General features: G+C 40.8%; 2 protein-coding genes across 2 annotated transcripts; both read right to left on the bottom strand.

The window, feature by feature from the left end:
- Window positions 1–687: 687 nt before the first annotated feature.
- arl4ab (ADP-ribosylation factor-like 4ab) lies at window positions 688–5,856 on the bottom strand. The gene is made up of 2 exons (XM_069176545.1): window positions 5,750–5,856; window positions 688–4,568 (listed from the first exon to the last, which is right to left on the bottom strand). The coding sequence occupies exon 2, from the start codon at window positions 4,489–4,491 to the stop codon at window positions 3,886–3,888; it is 606 nt and encodes a 201-aa protein (XP_069032646.1). The 5' UTR covers window positions 4,492–4,568; window positions 5,750–5,856; the 3' UTR covers window positions 688–3,885.
- A 1,999-nt stretch (window positions 5,857–7,855) lies between these two features.
- On the bottom strand, window positions 7,856–23,890 carry scin (scinderin). The gene is made up of 16 exons (XM_069176759.1): window positions 23,606–23,890; window positions 18,810–18,964; window positions 17,729–17,890; window positions 17,472–17,621; window positions 16,676–16,768; window positions 15,061–15,193; window positions 14,859–14,947; window positions 13,910–14,125; window positions 12,557–12,678; window positions 11,925–12,015; window positions 10,802–10,972; window positions 10,530–10,707; window positions 9,699–9,820; window positions 9,103–9,180; window positions 8,968–9,028; window positions 7,856–8,356 (listed from the first exon to the last, which is right to left on the bottom strand). Exons 1-16 carry the CDS (start codon window positions 23,796–23,798, stop codon window positions 8,193–8,195), a joined length of 2,178 nt encoding a protein of 725 aa, XP_069032860.1. The 5' UTR covers window positions 23,799–23,890; the 3' UTR covers window positions 7,856–8,192.
- Window positions 23,891–25,186: the final 1,296 nt, after the last annotated feature.

Here is a 25,186-nt window from a genome sequence, read left to right as displayed (position 1 = left end):
GTGTGTGTATTTTTATTCATTGCTCTTATTTTATTTTTTTTCTAAAATAATAATTTTTGATCTACCTTATTTCCTATAGCTCATAAGTATTTTGTAAATTTGTTCATATTGTGTGCACTTTTTTTGTCTTCTCTATGCTGCTGTGACGAGTAAATTTCCCCACTGCGGGATTAATAAAGTCAAATCTAAATCTAAATCTAAATCTAAATCTAAATCCCTCTTCAGCATGGCCGCCTGCTTTCTTAGAGCGGTGCAGAAGGATTTGATTGGCAGTCGAGAGGCGGTGCAACTTCAAAGCAGAAAACGAGGCTCAGGATCTGAGTGCCAAATGAATGGACCCTTCAGACGTAGACAGAAGAGACTCAAAGCAACAGAAGGAATGTTATAGTTTACACATATTGAGATGTAAACCCTTGGGAATCACCAACATTTTCATAAGTAACTTTAATTTAATAAGAGTTTTTCTCAGTAACTGTATCTGATTACCTTTATTTAGTTTTTTGGTCACGTGTCTCCATGACATGTAACTAGTTTTGAGCATCAAAGTTTATTGTTGACTTTTGGGAAGAGCATATGTGACATAATAATACGCTTAGAGGCCTACGTACAAGCTTTTTGGAGCCCCGATCTGTGAACAGTTAGTCAGTTACACACCGAGTGAAGAAGAAACCTGGAGCGAGACTGAAGTCACTGTCCTTTTGTAGCTTTATTCCAAGTGAACATAGGAATCGAATACATAAATATGAACACAGTGAAATCTGGAAACAGTTTTCAATACACCAACCACTTCATTAGGTACACCCATCCAACTGATCATGAGAGCAAATGTCTAATCAGCCAATCCTGGGGTGAAAACTTTGAGCTCTTATTTTGGCAGGATGATCTACTGAAGTTGAAACCAATCATCAGATGGGGGAAAAGGACATCGAATGTAACATGATTGTTGCTGCTGGATGAGCTGGTTTGAACCTGCTGATCTACTGGGATTATCATGCACCACCTTCTGTCGGGTTAACAGAGAATAGTCTGAAAAAATACTTCTAATGAGCCGTATCTCAACAAGGCAAAAGGGCCTTGTTGATGTCAGATGTCAGAGGAGAATGGCCAGCCTGGTTCAGGCTGATAGAAAGGAAACAGAAACACAAGTAACCAATCAGTACAGCCGAAGTGTGCAGACGAGCATCTCTCTATCACTGTGAAGCAGGCGGCCTACAGCAGCAGGAGATGACACACGGTGGCACAGGAAACTCAGGCTACAGTGGGCACACCAAGCAAAACACATGTACAAACATGGACTGGCACATTCACATGGTCAGAATAGAATAATCTGGTGGGGGAGGGGGGGGTTCGCAGGCTCTGGGCCCCTTAAAACCAACTGAGCATCATTTAAAAGCTCCTCTCATCTCAGACTGACAATGAGTTCACTGTACTGCCACCAGATCTCAGCCCAGTGAAGGTTCTGCTGTCACGCCAACATGGATCTACATGCCTGGAGAAGGTTTCTGGGAGCTGGTTGAATGTATTTCATGAAGACTTAAAGGGAAACGTTGACATTTTTCAACCTGGGCTCTGTTTACCCATCATTTGGGTCGAAGTGATTCCTGGGAGCCGGTTTTTAAATTGGTCCAGTGTTCAAAAAGAGCTATTCAGGCGAAATCCGTAAAATGAACTACAATGTAAGTCAGTTGGACTTTGTCAATAGACGTCCATTCAACACGCTTCTTATCGAGAGAGAATTCAGTGACATCGGAGACCGTCAGCGGCCAAAAAATATAAACTTTTAGTGGACGTACTTTGATGAGGAGAAACTGCCTCCAAGTATTACATTGCTGCCCGTTTTGCGGCTTCAAGCTTAAGCACGCTTGCTAAACACTAAACCACTTACAACATTTGTTTGTCCCCATTACGTTCAAAATAATAAAACAGAGTCCAGGTTGAAAAATGCCAAAGACTCCCTTTAAGGCACTTCTGTAGGTAAAGGGGGGTTAAAACCGCCACATGCAAAGTGGACTTAAAGAAGCGTGTGTATGTGCATTTACACACACACCACACTTAAAGTTTGTCTTTCCACAGTTGTGAGGAAACTCATATAATGCAGTCCCAAACCTTAACCGTAACCATAACAACTGTGTAGCCCAAACCTGACCTAAACAGAAAACAGAAAAGTCTTAACCCCAATTTGCACTTTAAAGTTGTGAGGACCAGCAGAAATGTTCTCACGAGTGTTTGTCCTCAAGTGTTTTTTTTAAACCAAAATCAGTCTGCACAACTATAGAAAGACATACACATACATACACACACACACACACACACACACACACACACACACACACACACACACGTAGAGTAAAACACTTGGTTTCTTCTTGTGAGGCCAAAGTTCCCGTCTTTCAGAGTCCATGTAAAGGTCAGGAACAGGACCATTAAAGTGCATTCAGATTCTGGCTAAGATAATGTCTCTGAGAACGGACGCTGGACGGGCAGCCGAGGAACGTTCCTGCTGAGCCAACGGGGCCTGTCAATCATCAGGATTACACCAGACACATCTACAGGGTGATGACATCACAGAGCCAATACTCTCACCTTCCACAGCCACGTGGAGACGACCTGGACCGATGCCAGAACCCACTTCACTGATAAACTGTTGTTTTCTTTTCTGGTGTATCCACTTCCCCTGAATTTGGCCTCATATGCTGACGCCAAGCAGCCTTTCATCACAGTTAATAATGTGTCACAAGTCAGGAATGAATAAGAACTCAGAGTACAACTGAGGAAGAATGGATGATCTAAATCTGGCTGACAAAAAACTATCATGAAATTAAATTGACAGACAAATTAGAGATTTCTAGCTACCAAGAACTATTAGTGAGCTCATGTTACGCATTAAGGAGACTATTGTTAGATAAAGAGCAGGGTCAGTGAACCAATGTTAGCTCACCAGATAATGTTACAGAAACTAAGTTGTATCTGAGTCAAACAACTTTAAAATCCTTCCCAGCAATAAAAGTGTTCTAAAGTCGGAGATCAACCTCAACACTGTTTTGGTATCGACCAACATTTAGCTCACCAGTTAGCCTTGTTAGATGTTCTTACGTTGTTTGTCATTTACTGAGCAGCATTGACAGAGATATTCGTTAATATACTGGTCAATATTTTGAGCCCTTTTTCTCTGATTGATTGAATTATTGATTGAAACAAAGGAGCCGATCAGGTTTGGAGAAACCAGCAGCCTCGTAGTCACAACACTGGTGTCGCAGTCTGGTCTTTGTGGCTGCTGTTAGAGAACAAACCGTTTCCCTCGTTCTTTTTGTTAATATATAATAAGTATGTAGATGAACATTTTCTGTGTGCATCAACATAAGGCCACGGGAAGGAAGGAAGGAAAACCCTCCAACAAAGGGGCTCTGTAGCCATTTTGAAAAGTGAATCCTGTATTTAGTGAGTCAATGTTGATCTTCATATAAACTTCTGGAGCTTTGGTAGAATAAAAATATAAAGATTGATTGTTGTCGAACAAATGCAGCACATATTTCAACAAATAACAGAAGAATGAGCGGTCATTGTCTGTCTCTGAGAGTTCAGCGTGAACTTCATAGCTTATAATACTGTACTTCCTTCAGAAGGACCTGCTGCTGGTTGTTGGTGTCCTCGCCCAAAGGAAAGAAATCGGTCCCACTGTCCTCTGGGAGCCAAACACCGGCTGACCTGAACAAACAGTTCCACTGGAGGGATCCAACCCGGCCAATCGGACTTCAAAGGGCCGCCGACAGGACGGGATCATTGTGTCTCTGTCACAGCAAACACAATGAACCAGCAGACTGCACGCAGTTCACAGTGTTTCTCACGTAGCTCTGGATCCGCCTCATATTTGATACTCTCCACTGTTCATCTCTTCTTCTTTTGTTGCCGCAGCATCTTCCTCCTCTTCATAATCATGGCGTGCAGCTTCTCCAGGCCCTCCTGCAGCCCCTCACCGATGATGGCGCAGGCCGGCTGAAGGTGCCAGGCGGTGGCGGCGCTGAGCTCACCCAGAGCCAGCATGCTCTCCATCTCAGCCAGACTCAGGGAATTCCTCAGGTCCTGTTTGTTAGCCACCACCAGGACCGGCACGCCCTGGTTCTCTCCCAGCCGTGTGATCTTATGCAGCTCTGTCTTGGCCTCCTCAATCCGCTCGGCATCCACCGAGTCCACCACGAACACGATGCCGTCAGCGCAGCGGGTGTACGAGCGCCACAGAGGCCGCAGCTTCTCCTGACCCCCGACATCCCAGAAGTGGAAGGACGCCGTCCTCTGGCTCGCTCCGAGGGAAACTTTGATCTTCTCTGTGTTGAAGCCCTTCGTTGGGACAGTGTTCACAAACTCATTGAAGCGCAGGCGATACAGTACGGTGGTCTTGCCAGCACAGTCCAGTCCCAGAATGACAATGTGAAGAGCCTGGAAGGATGGCAGGCAGGGGAGGAGGGAGCGATGATCCGACAATCGGTTCCCCATCTTGGCATACAGAGCAGGGAAGCTTGTCACCAAATATTCCCAGAGCTGATTTTGTTCTCAGAGGACTGCAGCAGGAGCTGGGTGGAGGGGGAAAACACAGGATGCATAATGAGTCAAAGCACACAAACACACAGTAGTCCATTGCTTTACAAAAGCCCAACAAGTGAATAAATCTCATCTCTCCATTCAGACTACACATCCTCCCATTAACCTGGCTCTCAGAGACAAATGAGAAATAAAACAGCAGGGTGGATAGCAGCTCATTAGCACATGTAGCACCACGGCAGGAAACAGGGTTTTTATATGCCAATTGTCATTCAGTTTGTGAATCAGTCAGCAGCAGGATGAAGGATGAAGGGTTTGAATTTCACCAAAATCCAGATTCAACTGATCATCCAGCCTTCATAGCCAGCAGCAGATCAAAGCAGGGCTATTTAAACAACTGAGCAGCAACATGCACATATAGCTTTTACAAGAAAAAAAAAAAAAAAGGTGTTGCTCGGCAACATGGACTGACTTCCCATGCTGAGAGAGCGATGTTAAAAACCTGTCAATTAAAAAATCTTACGCTTCAGCAAACAAACACAATTCACCCAACATCATTCAGACTGTAACACATCACAGGGATGTTCTGATGAATTCGGCTCACATGTAGTCACCATTCAGCGATTCATCTGCAATAAAATCGCGTCTTTTCTAATTGGTTTCCAGCGGCCGCTCCCGCCCTGCTCACTGCGTGTAGGTGAAGGGGAAGTGTGACAGGTGATGTGTCAGACACAGTGGACATTTCATTGAAATTCACTGCTGCTGTATGCAGTATAACCTGGATTGCGCCCAACGAACATTTCGGGGTCCGTCTCTCGTCTGATCAGACACACTGATCAGGATGAATCTGGCTCTACACCTGAGGAAACTGATCGCCGAGTCAATTTGCGAATTTTTTTGGATGGAGTCTGGCGTGTTCCCTCGGTCCTATGTTAGACCACAACCGGCTCGACTTGAGTTTAAGATGCCAACAAGTGTTGAAAAATCGAAGTTTCGTCTTTCTTGTACCTCGTGCAGCTGACAGTCAGGCCAAGCAAATATACATATGCAGAAACATAACGTTGACGGTACATGATCGCGCACAGGAAAGATTACTGTATTAGTTTCATTTACGGGAAATTAATCTTAGCTCTTTGACGTCAAATGTTATTTATACAGCACTATGTATCCTACATTAAAGAGCACCAATCACAGCAGCAGTGTATGAACTTACCTTCACAAACAACGGTAATCCATTACAGACTGACAGGAGGTCCACAGGTTCAACATTGTCGGATGACGTTCAGCTCACAGCCTCGGAGTCACTGAAACACCCACCGAGAGGACTCCCTCTCCACACCGCAGCGGAGCCACGCCACGAAGAAGAAACAACACCACTTCCGCCAGCGCCTTTCAAAATAAAACCCCGCTGGGCCATCAAGCAACCGGTTTTCACAACAAAATAAAAGTAGCCTGTACCCTCAACTACCATTCTTACTGTATTATGTTACATATTGAGTACATTTTGACTTGTTTTTGTCGATTGGGTTTCATCAACATTTTCCCCAAAAGAGACCAAAGCCATGGTTTTGATGGCCTACAATTCATCATTTATGTGGTAAATCTGGAACATATATGAAGATACAATAGTATTTTGATGAGAAATTTTTTCAGACGCATGCTGCCTAACTTGATGCAGTTCCATTAGACTTTCTATCTATCTATCTATCTATCTATCTATCTATCTATCTATCTATCTATCTATCTATCTATCTATCTATCTATCTATCTATCTATCTATCTATCTGTCTGTCTGTCTGTCTGTCTGTCTGTCTGTCTGTCTGTCTGTCTGTCTATCTATCTATCTATCTATCTATCTATCTATCTATCTATCTATCTATCTATCTATCTGTCTGTCTGTCTGTCTATCTATATACATGAAACTGGACATGTACCTAAAAAGTCCTAAAACATTCATTTAAAGTAGGCTGTGTAAACCTAACAGCAGTACTCGGCACTGATTACTGACATCTTTTATCAAAAGTTTTTCAGTCTAACTTGAATTAATATTTGAATATTTTAATTTTAAATCACAACCACCAGAACAAATAATGTGTGTAGTAGGTGTGTAGATCCCAACTAACTGCAGTAAAAGAAGAATGTCACCATAACCTCAAACCAAATCTAAATGCAGGTCATTTTACTGCTGAATGATGATAAAACTATCAGTCGGGCCGGGTACTGTTCACAATGTCTTCATACTGGTTCTGGAATGACTCTTTATAAATACTTTTTATTTTATCCAACGACATCACCAGCCAGCTTCCTATAGTTGCTTAGGGCAATACACATTGATTCGATAGGCAGACAAGAGGCAGTGCAAATTCAAACAAGTGACCCAATTAAAAACAAATCATGAGCACATACTGCCAAATGAATGGAGCCAACGTACAAGCCTTTTATAATGGATGTAATCCCTTTGTAATTATCAACATTTTGAAGTGTAACTGTATTCATATATGTTGTGTCCCACATTTGTATCACAATGAAGACACCTAGTGGTGAAAACATTTACTGCTTTAGTGCTCTAATATTAAATACGAATATTAATCTGTGGACATCTCTATTCTACTGAGAGCACACTTGTAGTTGTGTTTCATTTTTCATCTTTGTTGGCCTTTAAAAATCTAAATTGTTTTACAAAATAAGAAAGAAATCCTGAATGAAAAAGTTCCACTTTCCTTTACTTCAGGATTTAATTGTTAGCTATATGCTAAGCTTAATTTAAAAAAAAATCCTTAGAAATCAGATTCAGAAAGTTATATTGATCCCCATGAGGAAAGTGTCTTTTGATACAACAACCCGTGAGTAACATCCCATTTTTTTTTACAAAGAAAGAAGCTACACAATAAAGGTGCAATATTTCTAACAGCAAACAAAAGACCAGCTGTTCCCAAACTTTGTCATTTGACAGCCAAAAGACCAAAAAATACCCTGATCTAAACAGAACATGTATTTCCAATAATGTTTCATATTAAGATTAACACAGTCAAACAGCATTTGAGAAACAAAACAAATTTTAAAAAATTGAGGAAGGTTATTTGATGTGGAGTTGAAAGCTGTTCAACGAGTGTCGACTGTCACCGCTTCTTTACCAGAAGAGTTCTGGTTGTCAAACCGGTTCTGTTCTGGAATCATGGAACTCAGTGACACTTTGCAAACCAGCCCACAGTGACGAAATATTTGTAGCAGGACCATTGGGTCACCATAAAAATGGAGGGGTTTTTTTTTTATTATTTTTTTTTACTTTTGGTCAAGGAAAAACAAGGTTTTAGCATCACATTGCAAATATTTTCTTTATTCCAACAAAATGACACGAGCCAATCATAGACACTGTAGACATAGACAGTAGGTGTGAGTGGTGTGTAATACATTTCTATTCATAGAGCTTTTCCATTGATTTCCCCTTTTAAATAAGACAGACTAACTGATGACATCATCATGCTTCAGGTTCTAATTTAGTTTTAAAAACATAAGTTCAGCAGAATGGACTCATCCTGTGTTGGCATGCTTCTGTGCTACTTGTGTGGTTATAGAACTACTCAGGAAAGAAATCCATCAAAAACAGTATATATTTCTTTTCCCAGGATAAAGTTTCAGTATGCGAATCATATAATCTAAACATTGAGAGACTTCATCCCCCTGGTGACTGAGTCCCGGTGAGTGGGGTTCCAGGCCAGGAACCAGCCGGTGAAGGTGGGGGGCTCGTGACCTTGTTTCACCACCACCATGGGAGTCAGCTTGTCCCGGCCGCTCGGGTCAGTCTCTATGTACTGTTTGGCTGCAGAGTAGACAGACAGAAACCACGTTCACGTGTTAGCAGCGCCCTCATGTGGTGGTAAGAGGCGGTGACTGCTCACACTGTTGTCCTACAGACCAGAGGGGTGAACTACGAAGCAGGTTTAACATACCCAGGCTTTCTTTGTCTGAGCTGCTCAACAGAGCGGAAACTCTCAGTCAGAGATAATCTGTACTACGACGGTGGTTATCAGCTTTCTCTGTTAACTCAGGGTTTTTGTTTTAGGCTCTGAGTGCGTTCACGTAAAAGAGGAGGTGTTTGCAGCGGCATATTTTATAAACGAACAACAAACTATAATCTTGTTTTATTCTGAAATCTAATTTTACTGCTCACCAACTATTAAGTGTCCATTATACAGTTAGTAGTGAATGGGTCAACAAAGAGGTTATATTTCAAATAAAAGCTTGTTGTGTCCACAGCCTTTTTATCAGTTATCAGACATGTTGGAATTAAACTGAAACACCATTCGGATTCTATCATGAAAGTGTTGTCAATGTTCATTTCACAGACTCTGTATCTGATTAACTTGTATCTCTAACAGAAGTACAATTGACCAAAAACTTTTGAGCAAAGTAAAACATCCCAAAGCTCACCGGATTTGACAGATTCAGTCCTCTCCACCTCGTTGGCATCCTGTCCGATCCAGACAAACACCTGAAGAAGAACACTGTGTGTGAGTGGTTGTTCACTTTGTGTAAAGTTGTCTAACATGTCCCACAGCTGTGTACCTGATCCCACACATCCAGCAGCATCACATCGTCTTCAGCCAGGTCGTCCTGTGTGAACTCTCCTGGAACTTCTTCAATCTGCACACAGCATGAACTCCACTCAGACAGTTCAGGGATCAGTGCACAGTAACATGTGTCAAAGGTTGAAGGAAGATTGCTCTGGAAGCCCAGTATTCATGTTTGAATGAAGTTCGGACCGGTGACTAGGCCATGCAGTGATGACAAGTTAACACGACTTCAGCATTTCCATTCAAAACACAAAGTGTCTCTCAGACTGGAGTCACACGAGCAATATAACAGTCACTGAAGTGCTGCGACAGTAATGGCAACTACCTGCCATTTACACAGGTGAGCTATCAAAATAGTGCATGCCAGTGGAAGTATAATTTAGATGAGACATTGATAATTGAGCTTCATTAAGTACATGAAGTTTATTAATGTATCAATGTACCAAATTTTCTAAATTCCCATTACTACATGGTGCAATTAGAAACAGCAAACTAGCAGCAGAGGATATCCCCCAAAAAAGGAACTTGCTTAAATAAAAAGATGAAAACAAGTTCATGAGGAGATAATAACATGGGTCAAATACTTACTATGAACCTGCCAGTCTTGTTGGAACATCCAAACAGTCGAGGAGGTTGAGTCAGGGTCCGACTCTCCAACCTCTCTGATGTCTGGTACTCCATCTTCCCCCCCAACGCAGCCCAGAAGTCAGCTGCAACACAAAACACAAACTGACACTTTAGAGACGTACCCGCACTGAAGTTTCCTCTGCAGCAGTATAGCTGCGTATTTAAAGAGCACCTCCAAAGAAATACATGTTTTTAACCTTGTTAACATTTTCATGTGTTTTTTAGGAGCTGGAAGACATGTCACGAGTGAAATTAGCAGTCCGTGCAGTGGCTGAGCAGTAACAGTGGGATGGGTGGACACAGAGCTGGGGACTATTTGGATATTCATACAACTGTGTGTGAAGGTGTAAAGTTACACCTAAGCCATTTTAAGGCATTAGTGTTGATTATTTTCTCAAAACCATTTTAAATATGTAATCTGCATGAACACAGATGAGTTTTAGGGGTTTAATCAATGCCAGGAGAGACTTCGCTTCACCGTGGTCAGCCATTTACAGCAAAAAATTAGAACATGCTGGAGGTAAATAAAATAAATACTCATGAAAAGTCAAAATTATGAGACTCAGTCTGGTCCGAATGCTGACTTTGACTTTACAATAGAAAAGGGCTCCGTTTGGCTGGAGATTTGGTGTTTCAGCCATAAAATCCCAAAAAGAAATACTGAAGAATATGTATGCATGCTGTGTGTGTACACAGAGTACATGCAAATACCTTAACGTGTGTAAATCTATGTGGGTACTGTAGGTATATACTGTACGTATGTACTGAAGGATATCAGACATGGACCAGGACCTGGTTCTTGTCCTTCAGCGATGTGTTTGCTGCTGCAGTTTAACTCTTTGCTCATGTACTCTGCTCCTTTCTCCTCTTCTTCACTGGCCCCTTTACCCATCCACAGAAAGCCCCGCCCATCAGCCGTATTCAGGAGGAAAGCGTCATTGGAGTTTAGACTGGCAGTCTGGGCATCGACCTGAAAAATACATGAACTTCAGCATCTTTACAGAAATACAGACGAAATGGACATCATTGTCATATTTTTTTTGTAAATACAGGAAGATGCTTACCTCAGCAATCCTTGTGATGGTGCCCAGATTCCGTCTAACCTGGAAAAGTCGTGTTGGAGGTGGAGGAGCGTGGCCTCCGAGGCGGGATGTACCACTCTTATATATGATGAGGGGTTTAGATTTAAAGAGACTCAGCAGATGTGGGGGTTCTTTGCCCTGACACACTCTGACCTGAAACCACAGGAGACAAACCAAAATAAGGACATCTCCCTACTAACATGATAGCAAGTCGAATACCGTATGTTGTGCCTCTACCAGTCGTCTCTTTGGAATTATAAAAAGCTCTACCTGCGATTTGAGCAGTTTTGAGATATTGAGCTTCAAAGATTTTGCTTTCCAATTAGCAAAACTGAAATGTGGAAGAAGTGTCTTTCATACATTTAAATGAGACACACCCAAAATGTGATGTAAAGATAAAAAAAATCAAAACCTATCATTTTTGTTCGGGTTTTTAGGAACAGGTCAAATGCAGATAAAACCTTCTAATCCTATAAACTTGGAAGTATCACCAGATCAATGACTGTGAAGGAACACAAATTGAATTCCAAAAATGTCTGCACAACTCAGCATTTTTTTTTAACAGACAGTTTGATCATCAGACTGCTCGACTTACAGTTGTTCTTTACCTGTCAGACTTCTTATTGGTGATGTGCTGCACCAACCGGTCAGCCTGGTCTTTATTGCTTGTTGTTCTCTATGCTGTTCTTTTCTCTCTCTGGTTCCCCACCAAATGCTTGCTCGTGGGATTTTCTGAATTGTGGTGTTTGTTTATATTCATGATGTAAGGTCTACACATTCCTATGTAAAGTGCTCTGATATGACTTATGTTGTAATTTGGTGGTAAATAAATAAAACTGAATTAAATTGATGTTCATGCAATTTTCCCAGTGAACTCAAAGCTATTATTACTATAATATGATACTAAAACTATGATTACACCAAAGTTGTGATAAACTAACATTTTTCTTGAAAGACTTCTCTCTAAATGCTATGAAGTTCACTAAACACGTCATAAGTGTGAAACACAAAACTGATTACTGTCAGTAGATAGACATTGAGATTTATGAGGGATTTCAGGCATCCAGTGAATGTGCTGTTCATTTTCACTTCATACTGGTTGTACCTGAACTGCAGTCCCTCCCAGTGAGCGGTCCAGTTCCACCGTCAGGAATGCCGAGGCTGTGAGCTCATCCACAGAGCAGCTGGCTCCCTGCCTGCAGGCGACAGTAACAACCACCCGCACGGAGTTGGTTAAAAGGATGATAACAACAAACCGAAAAGCTGCACGAATGAATATTTTGTTATATTTTCAATGGGTCAAATGAATGTGTGTAATTGAGAGACAAACTAACAGGGAAGAATTTCTATTACTTGACAGATTATTCTGACAGACTGTAAAAACTATTTTTGGCACTTTTTACTTTTTTTGGGTAGATGCAGTCGACCTAGACGGGAAATGTCATTGAGATATTTGGCTATCCAAGGTGGCCCCGTATTTTACGTTTTAAATTATCATTTGATTTGTTGCAATAAAAGTTATATATTGGTCGACCTTATTGACTGACATGAGAACAGAAAGAAAATCCTGTATTTTAAATGAAACATTCAAACATAACAGCTGATAATTCAAATGTTGGAACAATATGAAAATGTGACCAGCATCAATCAGGAAGCTCAGTGAAGAGCGATACAGAGTATCACAGAGGAAGTCACAGCTCATTGTTAAATATGCAAACACAGTGAACACAGTCATACCAGGTGTAGATAATCTGTCTCTTCCCGTAGGTGTAGAGGATGATGTAACAGTCTCCACCGTAGAACTGACCGTAGGTCTTTGGGTCCACAGGCACTCTGCCACTGCTCTCCACCCTCCAGATCTGTCACAAACAGAAGAACATGTCGGGTTCAGACACTACATAAACACAAATAAGCTGTTTAGTTTGTTGCTTGAATAAACAAAGTTGCTTTCTAACATTTATTGTCCTATTAATCAAAAAACAGTCTTCAGGCACTCTGAGATATTATCAAAAACAAAATGTCTATATCATCATAGATTATATTCCTAGTGATGATCACAATAGCCAAAGGTAAAACACAAGAGTTTTGATAGGTCTTTGCTTTACAGGTCCACAAATTCTTGGCATAAAGAATTTAATTATATAACTTTTTAGGAAAATTAACCCTAAACCTGTCTTTCCAACCAAAAACCATCAATAATAGAGAAAACATAAGCAGCAGTTTTGAGAGTGTGCACATTCATGCAGCAGCTACTTGTAAATGTTCTGTAAATACACCATAACTGTCACTGTTCATGGTTGTTTAGTTGTGTCTTTTTGCTGTATCAGTTTTTTTCCAGTTCATTTTAGTCTGTTCTCATTGTTGAGTTATGTCAGTGTCTTTTCCTCATCGTTTGCTCCTCTCTGTCTAAAGTCTTTCATGTTCACTTCCTGTTTTATTTGAATAAAACTCACTTTCTTGCGTCACTTCTGTTGTCTTAACTTCCTATCCTCTCGTCTGTCCACCTGTGTCTGACTGTCTTCCCCGTCCTGATTGTTTCCAGCTGCGTTCAATGATCCCCTGACCTCCAGTGTATAAAGTCTGTGTGCTCCCTGCATCCTTCGTTAGATCGTCATTGTTGTGTGACCACGGTGTCTGAGTTCGTCTAACCAGTTGTCTCCCTGCGATCCTTAAGTTTTGGTGTCTGGACCCTTGTATCCCCCCCTGGACTCTGCTTCTGTCTTTCCCACCAGTACCTCAGCTTGAGCTCCATACTTACTGGACCTTTTGGACCCTGGATTATGTTTATTGCGAGCATATGTTTTTTTTCCCTTTTCATGGATTTAGCTTTTGTTTTTGTATTCTATCATTAAAGGAGTTTATCTCACAAAAACACAAGTTTTGGTCATGCAATTAAGTCCATACTCTGATGACGTTACAATAACGCCTGAAGTGAATCCAACTGAAGAGCAACACTTTTATTGGAAGTTGGTACTGAGAAATGCATGATTCTACCTCAAGTATTTATTCAGCACGGCATCTTGAAGTGTAACTATGTCTGAAAGACTACAGTACAGTTTTATATAGACACGACATGCAGTGTTCAGTCACCTGTGTGTCTCCACTCCCATCATCCACCATGTTGTACTGAGCCGCCATGTGGTGGGACTGATGGAGTTTGGAGGCATCAAACTCCACCTGCTGGATCCTGGCGATCCTCTCGGTGACGAACACCTTCCCAAATCCTTCGCTCTGCTCTCTGTCCTTCCAGTCCATGAAGAACTGCTTGAACATGGGGGTCTCTCCTCCTTCTGGCAGCACCTGGATCTGCAGGATCAGCCGCAACACAATTAACACTTAAATTATTTCCACTTTTATAGAATGCTAAATTGTCTATATTTATTCAGCGCCTTTTTACCTTTCACACACACACACACACACACACACACACACACACACACACACACACACACACACACACCAATGGTGACAGAGCTGCCATTTAGTACATTACATAATAGTGCACTTACATTTAGTACACTACATGTTAGTACACTTCCCTGGTGTGTGAATTACGACAGGATAGTTTGGTCTCACATTGCACACGGTCGTTGTGCGCTTACCAAAACTGATGACCATAATTTTGAATTGATATCTGCTGGCTTTGTTTGCTCATTTGTAGGTGTAGTGAGGTGTTTGCAGCAACAGCTCCAGATTCCTTCGCTGCCATGGTGAGAAGTGTTCACAGTTTGATACTCAACTTCTTGACAGTTACATGTACACCATCTGAATACTCATAGTGAAATATTCACATATAATTTACAGTGTGAAAAAAAGTTTAAGTCTGAAAGTTGAGAGACAGCTGGTATTTTTCCTCAGAAGACAGGAGGAGGCAGGGATTGAACCTCCAACCGTTTGGTGGACAACCCGCTGGACCATCTGAGCCACAGCTGCCAGAGGGCACCATTTTGCAAGAGTTAAGTAATCATAAAAAATCCTATTAAAAGCATTTGACAAGAGTTTTTAGGATTTATCCCAGAAACCGAAAGTGAAGGTAAACCTGTGTGTTTGCTGGGTAGCCCATCTGTTTGATGAAGCCCTCAGCTGTTTTCATGGCTTCCTTTCTTTCACTGGGGTTGGCTTTATGCCCTGTAGGAGATAAATGAGATGAGCTTAATGTTGATTCCCCTCTGCCTGCCGAACAGACACAATAAGCCTTTGAAAGTAGATGCTGAACCTCTCAGGTGCGCCTGTCTGATTACCTTTCCACACAAATATCATCTTGTTTTTGCCATGATCCATGATGAAGCATTCATCTGACAGAAGGTCTCTCTGGAGGAATGGGTTTTCCTCCTTCACAACGGCCACTGTCATAGATCCCGAAGCATCAGATACCTGGTGAAATAAAACACACAAATCAGCTGTTAGCTCTCCCACAGAGAACAAATAGACCTCATTCAAGAACCATAAGAAGTATTGGAAAAACGTTTCGTTTTTAGTAAAGCCCCATTCCCCAAAAAGTTGGGACTCTGTGTAAAATGTAAATAAAAACTGAATGCAAAAGCTTTGCAAACCCATATTTAATTGCAGATAGACTAAAGACAACATATCAAACTGAGAAATGTTATTGTTTTACAAAAAATATCTTCTCATTTTGTATTTGATGGCAGCAACACTTCAAAAAAGTTGGGACAGGGGCATGTTTACCACTGTGTTGCATCATTTCTTCTTTAAACAACACCAGGAGACCAGTTTCTGGAGTTTTGAAAGTGAAATGTTGTCCCATTCTTGCCTGATGTCAAATTTCAGCTGCTCAAAAGTTCATTAATGGTTCCTTCCAGATGTGCAAGATACCCATTTCATATGCACTAATCCACGATTTCCAAAAAGAAGCTCAAATATTGATTCGTCAGACCACAGGACAGTTCTCCACTTCACCTCAGTCCATCTTCAATGATCTCGGTCCAGAGAAGGCGGCGGTGTTTCTGGATCATGTTTCTATCTGGTTTCTTCTTTGGAGAGTTTTAACCTGCATTTGTGGACGCAGCGATGAACTGTGTTCACAGACGATGGTTTTCAGAATAGTGAAAATAACAAATTTGTATCGTTGAAAAAAAGCAGCTCGACAGAGCTGATATTGTAAGAGCCAGAAAGCTCAGGATGGAGGACGTTTCTGTGGCTTCACCACTACCTAGCTGTGTGTGTCACCATTCAGAGTTTAAAGAAGCTTAAAGAAAGTGAGGATGTTTTGGTCAGTCCTCACTTTCTCACACTTTCAAATGGCTGTTTGAGGGTTAGACTTTGTTTTAGTGTTTAGATTATGGCAGCAGTCGGGGTTACACAACAGACCATAAATTAAAGTGGATATAGTTTCCTGGGCTAAAAAGTGAAGCCAATGTGGGAGTGCTTTTAAGTGCAATACCAATGACTTCAGAGAGAATCTAACTCCTTAAGTCAGTTCATTTTTTTGCACAAGTCATTATCGTGTAATTCATAAAATCTTCTCCTGATCAGTGTGGTGTTCTAAAAAGAATTCCATTATTAAACAAATGTTTGGCCTCCAACAGCAGTATATTTGAGGACTTGTCTGGTTTGACTGACAAAAAAAGCAAGATGGCAACGGCAGAAATACTAAACTCGAGCCTACACACAACAGTTTTACAAACCAACAGCTGACGCCACGGTTGGTTGCTGCTTGAGTTAGAAGCTGGTTGTGCTGGTCAAGGTTAGGGTAACGGTTTAGGGAGTGTGTGTGTGTGTGTGTGTGTGTGTGTGTGTGTGTGTGTGTGTGTGTGTGTGTGTGTGTGTGTGTGTGTGTGTGTGTGTGTATGTGTGTGTGTGTGTGTGTGTGTGTGTGTGTGAGAGAGAATATTGTACCATGTATAGTTTGGCCATTTTTCTGTTGGACATGTCTGCCTTCGTATCATCATCCTCATCTCCCTCCTGTAGCTCTGGCTTGACTCCAAGAACCTGTTTGTGAAAAATTCCAAGTCATTCATACATCTTGTTAATTCTGGTTTTACCAGTTGAACCACTACTGCACAGAAAAACACTGCAGCTTCCACTTCAATAAAGTATAAGAAGAGATATACGATGAGCATGTGTGATTATGAAAATATTTCCTAGCCTTTCTTTGGTCTGTATGGTCAACTAAGGTTTGTCAGTTATTTAAGGATAAATTAATTAACAACCATGACAAGTGCTCACCTACTGTAAATGGTAAAGCACAGACAGCTTCTTTTTTTTTTTACATTTCTGTCATGTTAATTAGTGAGTAAGACATCTTCATAACTAACAAGTGTGGCATGCAACACAGTGTTTATATTGCTCGCTGTTCAACCTGTCAAATTACACAGAAAATACCTTCCCCATTTAAACAGACAGGTTTTATGTTTAAAAGGTTGACTATTATTGCATTCACCATATTCTAAATCATTTGACCAAAAAAAAAATCTCAACTGAAGGTTTCCTTTCTACATTGTTGTAGATAAACGTTCGTGTTGCATCGTCTTCTGCAGTGGATTTACCAAAGCTAGTATACCTCGACTTCTTTTCTCAAACTAAACTCAATGTGATCAGAAAGACTGTGAAAGCTCTTCCAAACAACTTCTCTTGTCTTTTGGTCCAGATCCAGGCTGTGTGTTTTCTGTCAGACATACTGTGTAGGACTAACATCAGTTAAGTTGAACGGCTCCTTTCCTTCTTCTACGACCACCAGCTCAGCTCGGGCGTTCCTCTCGTTGTCACGGATACCTCGGGCCACCTGTGCTGCCTTCAGTCGTTCAAACTTGTTACACTTGGACCCACACCACTGGTAGATCTTCTGCAGACAGATGGACACAGGCAGACAGGAAACCACCGTCAACATGATCCGGTTTGGTCGAGCTCTCCCTGCAGACGTACTATTTACATGTAAGTGTTTGTCCTTACATCTCCGAGGTCGACGATGAAGCAGTCTCCACTGTTGAAGCTGGACCAGGTGAGGGGGACCTGGGTGGCTCTCACGACACGCCGACCCTTGATGTGAAGGAGCCTTTGTGCTGAAATGTCATTGGTGACCACATGGTGGAAACCAGAGGCCACACCTCCTGTCTGAAGGCAGAGAAAACATCATGCTGTCATGTATCTTCCATCCCGCTGTTTACTTTACTCTGACTTCTCCTTCTGTCACATGAGTCACTGTTCCCTTTGGCCAAGTATATTTCGACAGCAGAAGTTATGGAAAATCAGCTGTTTCACTCGTGATTCAAACTTTAGTTCAAGAACCTTACAGCTTCAACTCTGATGTCATGTATTTGAGCTGAACATATTTCAGATTGTGTGCTGATCAATAACATGCATTTGCTAAAAATGTGCAAAACAAACTTCAGAATCTGAAGTAGTGCACGTCTGTGTGGTTGTGTTTAGACTCAGAGGTACTTAAAGGCTAACATGCTCACAATGACAATGCTAACATGCTCATGCTCAGGAGTTACTGTTATTTACAGTCTTACTTTAGCATGCTAAACATTTGCTAATTAACACTTAAGTGTAAACACAGCTGTGGCCGAGTTTTTTGATTTACACTTAACTAAAGACAAAAAGTCAGCAGATCACCCAAGTTTACTCTGAGAGGGTCGCGAATGTCTCTGTGAGGGCTCAAAATAATGATCCCTGATCCCTTCCTCTTGCAACACCATTTGGCACAAGTGATGTATATATTAAAATCTGAGGGAGGGATTGGTACATCTCTGCTTCTATAGAGGATAACCTTTCAGATTTAAGACTAAACTGTTTTTTCATACTCCAGATAGAAGATGCCATATAATTTATTAAGCACAGTCCTCTCGAGGATTAACCAAAACTGATTCTCATATGTAGCTTCACAGCTTTTCCACCAGTGTCCCTCTCAGGACAAAAATGAAGGCTTAAAGATGAAACAGTTTACACTTTTGTAATATTGAGTGTGATAAAAAATTGCAGCCTCTCCGGGCTTTAGAATAATCATCCTGTAAGTAGATTTGATCCACACCTTGTAAGTGATCCCTCCCTTGAAGTAGCTGCTGAAGGCCGTTGACTCGAATCCCTGCAGCTCTCGGTACTGGACCGGCTTTCCTCCCAGGTGGTCGTCTAGCTGCACAGTGAAGATGGCTGCAGCAGTGCTCTCATCCTGGCTGCAGTCCTTTCCTTTAAAGAATGAAAATGACAGGTGTACATTTCTGCTGCATTTAAATGGGAATGTTTTTCCTAAAGGCAACAACAAAAGAAAACCTGTGTGTTCTGTCTGCAGTGTCAGACCAAATGCTTTATACACTGGCTTTGGTGGTGGGTACAGGTGAACTTTGATTATTGTTTGTAGAAATTGGAAAACTGAAAAATTGCTCGCTTTGTGACGCGTTTGACGTCAAACGCGTCACAAAGCGAGGGAATCTGCAGAGGAGAGCCCAGGCAGATAAACAGTGGGCTGATGTCTGAGTTTTTGGTCTTTATGTTTCTAGTTTATTGTAGAAAGACCTTAAAACAGGGTTTATCATCCAAAAACCTTCACCAATGATTTAAACAAAGAGAAATATTGTCGTCATGTATGCGTTATTATGCTATGATTTTACTGGTCTGGCCCACTTGAGATCAAAGTGGGCAGTATGTGGCCCCTTAACTAAAATGAGTTTGACACCCCTGGTTTAGATTGAAATGATTTGTATAATTGTAAATCTTTTACTTTTTTTTTTTAAGTCTTCAGTGCAACGACACTGATGGCTGGTGACAGTAGTGTCAGCAGGGAGCTGGGCTTTCTCACAGTCACTCTGCATCTACACAAACTACATGAAGTGTTGGTGTTTTTTCCCCTTGTGGTAAAGTGTAACAGGAAGAGGGCTTGTGAGATATTCATTTGCATGGATGATGGTAAATGATTTATGCTGGTGGGTTTTCAGAGAGACGATAAATGCAAGTAAACATCCTCCCACACTTTGATAACATGGGGAGAGGTTCAGTGAAGCAGGAAGATCTGCACATGTAACCTCACATACCACACATTAGTCATTTTGTGTAAATTGTATGTTTACACTGTTGGCTCAGTAGGAGCACACACATATGTGTGTGTGTGTGTGTGTGTGTGTGTGTGTGTGCGTGTGTGTGTGTGTGTGTTAGGTTTTAGGGATTGTTCGGGATTTAGTATGTCACCCAGACAGACAGATTTAGAAAATGTCAAACAGCAGAGGCCGTGATATTTTTGTAGTCAATGATAAGGAGCAAAACATTAGATCCTACTTTTCTCACATGCAACCTAAAGACATATTTTATGCAGTGTAAGTTCAGGAGAATGAGATCGCTTGCTGAACCAGACACCTGCTGAAAGGATTTTTATATCAACTGCTGCCACAGTAAGAAGAGCCAGCCAGGTGGACACTTTTCACTTTACACTGCAGAGTTGTTTAACAATTTGTGCCAGTGAAATCTGTGACCCATCAGATTCTGTGTCCTGTTCTGATAGTCTTACTCTAACCTTCGGGTTCATCACTGCAAGTGACACTTTTCTAAGTACACATATGGCCCAGTGTTAATATTAAACTGTTGATCATGCATCAAATCAAATGCATTGAAAACGATGAAATCGTGCATCATAAAAGTAATTTTCCTTTTTGTGAACAACAAACAGGAGGCCGATAAACAATATTTAACTCTAGTTTGCATTTTTTTTTTATGCCGACAGCTGCAGCTTTAAAGTGATTATAAGCTAACAATAATTATTTCTCCATTATTTCCCAACACACCTCTTCAGTATTTTCTCAAACATGCAGTGCACTCACATTTCATTTCTGGAACACTATCGGTCTCATAAAAGTGCTTTTCTCTCTACAGCTCTGAGAAACACAGATCAGTGCACACACACACACACCAGTCATTTAAAATTAATAACTACTTCCTCTTCACTTGAAGCAAATCAGCCCTTCAATCTGCCAAACACAAACGATGATCACAGTTAAAGACAGACTAACTCTCAGTGTAGAAAAGCTCGATGCTTCATGTCACTGTTTATATTAACGTTAAAGTTCAGAGCTACTGAAGAACTGCCTGTCAGCTCGCGCTCAGAAAACAAATGAATTAACAAATCAAACCTTTGGAATGGATTAATCATAAATATAGAAAACCTGAACACCCTCAAACATGCACTGATATTCTCAGTCATGTATAACCACACCTAAAGTTAAAGGGTTGATTCACCCAAATGGAGCAAGATATTTTTTCATGCAGATAGTTTTGATTTGATTTTCTGACAGTCAAATATTTGTCCTTTTACATTTACATTGATCACATCATTAAACAAAATGTAATCACTATTCATATCATTTCTTTGGTAGAAAAGATTGTTAAATACTCCAAACACAATACAATATAATACAGTTTCACTGTCAGTTTAAACTGAAATTAATTTTGCAATCGCTTTTGCTTTAGTAGTTTCAACTTGTTATGTAAACAGGTGTTGCTTTTTAGAAATGTTACTTTTAAACAAAGTGAACTATTTGAAACTATTTGCTTTGCTACAAATCACAACAGGTAAATAAAAGATAATTTACTTACTCTATTGTTTTTATTTATTTATTTGTAATTTGGGCGGAGTGACCAAAAATGAATGTCATTTTATTTGACTGACAGTTTTTTGTTTTACTTTTAATATAATATTCAACAAGCAAAAACCTGCATGTCTATAAAATACTTTCTCTTAAAACAGAGCTGAAAATTGCGCCACAACCCTGAAACTGGAGTTGCTGGAACTGTTTTGTTTTATGCCAAACATACCACGAGCTAATGAAGTCGTTTAGATAGACATCACGTAAAACTTGGCATCAGTAAAGTGTTTTTTTTACTTCATTACTTGTTCTGAGTCATGCGTTTGTCTCTGACTCCTTGTCACATGAATTTCAACATGGAGAAAGATAAACCATCCACACTGCTAATGGGCCCTCCTTCATTACCACTGAGCCATGTTGTTAACCATGTACACAATGGAAAATAACCATTCAAACTGGCTTCCCCAGATTTCCTTGTATGCATTTTCAAATATAAAATACCATGTATATCATGGCTTGGCTGAATACTTGATGGTTATTATTTATTGAGAGTTGTGCATCGATATTCCCAGTCTGTCAAGCCAATCAACATTTCCAATTGAACATTTAAACAGTTGCCAGGTTTTGCCTATTTCTGCATTATTTTTTTTTCATCCATTAGCTAAATGCAACAAATTCCCTTCTCTTTCCTGTGTGTTTGTGTCATGACCATGTTACAAAATGGGCTAACAACAGTCTGAGGGTGACAGAAATGATCCTGTAGATTCCCACAATGGAAAGAATTAACAGATTAAGAGTTGAAACTTCTATTCACAACCAAGAACAGCAAACAAGGTAGATCTGAAATGATGCATTTTATCTCTCAGCTGAATTTCAGTGTCAGGGACCGCAGTGAAAAGATAATTCTAGAGTGTCCAGGTGAATCCTGCCATTATTTGCATAAAACAATCTTCAACCACATGGAAATCAAGTTTTTTGAGTCTGCACCCCCTTCAATAGCTTTCAAAGTGGTTATTTGTGCCTGGCAGAAAATCAATAGAAGTGAGTTTCACATCCCTCAGTGCCATTAGTGGGTCTTTATCACGAGACCAAAACCTGCCTGGGTGATTTGGAGTCAAAAAATAGTCCTTCTCCGAGCACAATGTGGTCAAATCTGACCACACACACATGAAACACTCATCATTCAGTGTGACTTTTAATGGTTTTCATTATTTTTGGTGTAAAATGTGAATTAACATGCATATCACAGAAAGAAAGCACTCTGGCTGAGAAGCTGCAGGTCTGTCGGTTTTCTTCAGTGTCTGCACATCCATGGATCCATCTACTGCACACAGGCTTCTCCTAACAGCTCATTTAGTAACTTTAAATGGTAACATTTTGATAAGCTTCGCTCTCCTGACAGCTTTACGTTTTTTCTTCCGAAGGTTTTGTCTCCACCATCTGAGGTTGACTTCCTGTTAAAAGAGACTGTTTCCTTCCAGCTGCTGTTCATGTAGAAATTGTTGAATGGCTGTGTTCCTCTCTGTAATGTTGTACAGTTTTGCTGTAAGGACTTTACTGTTTGTTTGTTTATGTAAAATTATGAAAACAGTATTTATTTATTATTAACAAAAACAGTGCTTCATACTAAAAGGGTAATATATTCCAACTCTAACAACGTATGCATGTAATGGAAAGAGTCAAGGATTTATTCACATTTTGGCTTCGTTACCTTCCTCTAAGTTTCCACCACTGACAGGAACACAGTGTGTGCACAATTTTAACAAACACATCAGAGGCAAGACAGTTACTATATTAATATTCACACAGTATAAGCAGCTGGTAGGAGAGTTGTTAATCTGTTGTCATGTCACTCTGACTGACTGCAAGCCACAATGACTGATTAAGTGGTCAGACTGGAAAAGCTGATATGAAGCCTCTTGAGTTGACATAACTACCACTGTTGAAATTGAAATCTAAACACAGATAATACCTTCAATCATTAAGATATGACAGCATGGAGATGATCTCTTCTCAGTAACTTTATCAGTCTTCAGCTCTTTCTTGATAATGCCAAAGGAAGTTCCTGACTGATTAGAATCTGATTTATTGATATGATTTGATATTCATCCATCACCCTGAAGGACCACTCCGCACTGTAGTTCTTCTCAGTACTCTAAATATAATTACATCCAAATATAACCTATTTCTTTTACGTTGAGGTAGAGGGGAGAAAGCCCTCGCCCAGCGAAGAGGGAACCGACCTTTGCTCACTTACCCAGCCAGTAGTGCAGGTGGTAAAAGGAGCTGTCTTTCTGTTTGGCAGTGAAGAGAATCACATAAGCATCTCCGGTGTAAAAGTTCCCATGTAAGATCTCAGGCACGGGGACCAGCTCCATATTCTCAATCCTCCAAATCTGCAGGCCGCCTGTCTGACCAGCTTTGGTGAACTCTTTGTGCTGAAGGACCATGTTGCTGCTGCTGAGAGGCTGAGGGCTGAGTGAGGATCCTAGTAAGATGAGAGGAGGGTGGGATGGTGAGGAGCAGGAACACACTGCTACTCTGTTCCTCAACACTGACTGACTGAGTGTGCACCAATTTCCAGTTAATACTTACTCCAGCCTTTAAACACACACATGGGTGTGTCCACATGCTGCCAAGACACACAAGCATCCTCATAAATACACACATGAATCAAGCTACTCAGTGCACATGCACATATACACCCATTTTGTTTGTTTGTTTGTTTGTTTGTTTGTTTTTTGATAACCAAAGAAATGAACTAAATCAAAGCTGGCAGTAAAAACTAAACAATGAGCTAAAAGTGTCTAAAATGGACACAGACATCTCTTTAATTTCGGTGCGTTACATAATTGTAATACTGACCACTGGGGGAAGACTAACTGACAGCAGAATTTCAGCTGTGTTGTGGGAAAAAAAAATTATACTCACCTATATCTTTATACTCAAGTTTTGATTGAATATTAATTTTGAATGCTCAGTCAATAGGAGCATTGATTTTGTGTAATTGACAGTACAAAGTTCTGGATTATGTGCCAGGCATGATTCAGTCATGGGGCAGCAGGAAATCTAACTGCATGTTACGCATAAATTGCACAGGGGTCACACTGACTGATCAGAGCCATTGTGTCACCACACAGGAAGCAGCAGCTGGTGGGCAGAAGCGTGCATTCTGGATTATGGTGAATACGACTCATTAAAGACATTTGTGATTCATGAAAGACGTGTCATAGTGCATGTGTCTCATGATAGACTTGTGATGGTATGTGCCTTCCTGGGAGAAGTCCACACCAGAACAACGGGCCCCAAGCGGTCTATAAGGCAGTGCTCAACAGTTCCACCTCGGCTGCTCTCATGAGAACACTTGCTTTATTGATACCTTTGATTTTTAATAAACCTACATTGCATCAGACAACAAAGACTCTGTGATTGATTAAGAAGACTGTGATTGGTGTGAAGGGACCAATTCATTTAAAGCTCTACCCCACAGTGCTGCCCTTAAACTGTAAATATGGACAACACACAGTACAGTAAAGCCAGAATATCTCTGTCGCCCCCTGGTGGCCATTCTCAAATCAAAGAACACCGCATGCATACAGTATTTGTATGTTTTCCATCATATTAATGATAGTTTTGTGTTCATTTTTCTGTGTATTTTTAATTAATAATCTGATACCATAATAAAGGGTATATGTGGTTGCGACTGACAGCTGTGGTTGAAGGAGGCATTAACTCAACATCACACCTCAATCTTCCTGTCACTAATCTGTAGACTCTTGTCAAGTATTTTCATTTGTTTTGCATGGTGAGTGGAAGTGGCAGCGCATCTTCCATATAT

The sequence above is a fragment of the Embiotoca jacksoni genome, unplaced genomic scaffold (genome assembly GCF_022577435.1).
Source record: "Embiotoca jacksoni isolate LCO1_2020_lvr unplaced genomic scaffold, fEmbJac1.0.p SCAF_7, whole genome shotgun sequence".
Classification (NCBI taxonomy): domain Eukaryota; kingdom Metazoa; phylum Chordata; class Actinopteri; family Embiotocidae; genus Embiotoca; species Embiotoca jacksoni.
Note: the sequence above shows the minus strand (reverse complement) of the source record. Positions and strands in the feature narration are given on the sequence as shown.

Bases quoted from the DNA above. Each gene is read 5' to 3' on its own strand.
- arl4ab (XM_069176545.1), bottom strand. From the start codon at position 4,491: ATGGGGAACCGATTGTCGGATCATCGCTCCCTCCTCCCCTGCCTGCCA.
- scin (XM_069176759.1), bottom strand. From the start codon at position 23,798: ATGGTCCTTCAGCACAAAGAGTTCACCAAAGCTGGTCAGACAGGCGGC. The intron at 15,194-16,675 runs GTACAATATTCT...TTATTTCACCAG, and splicing joins AAATGGCCAAACTATACATG to GTATCTGATGCTTCGGGATC. The intron at 12,679-13,909 runs GTGACTGAACAC...TGTTTGTGACAG, and splicing joins ATGGGAGTGGAGACACACAG to ATCTGGAGGGTGGAGAGCAG.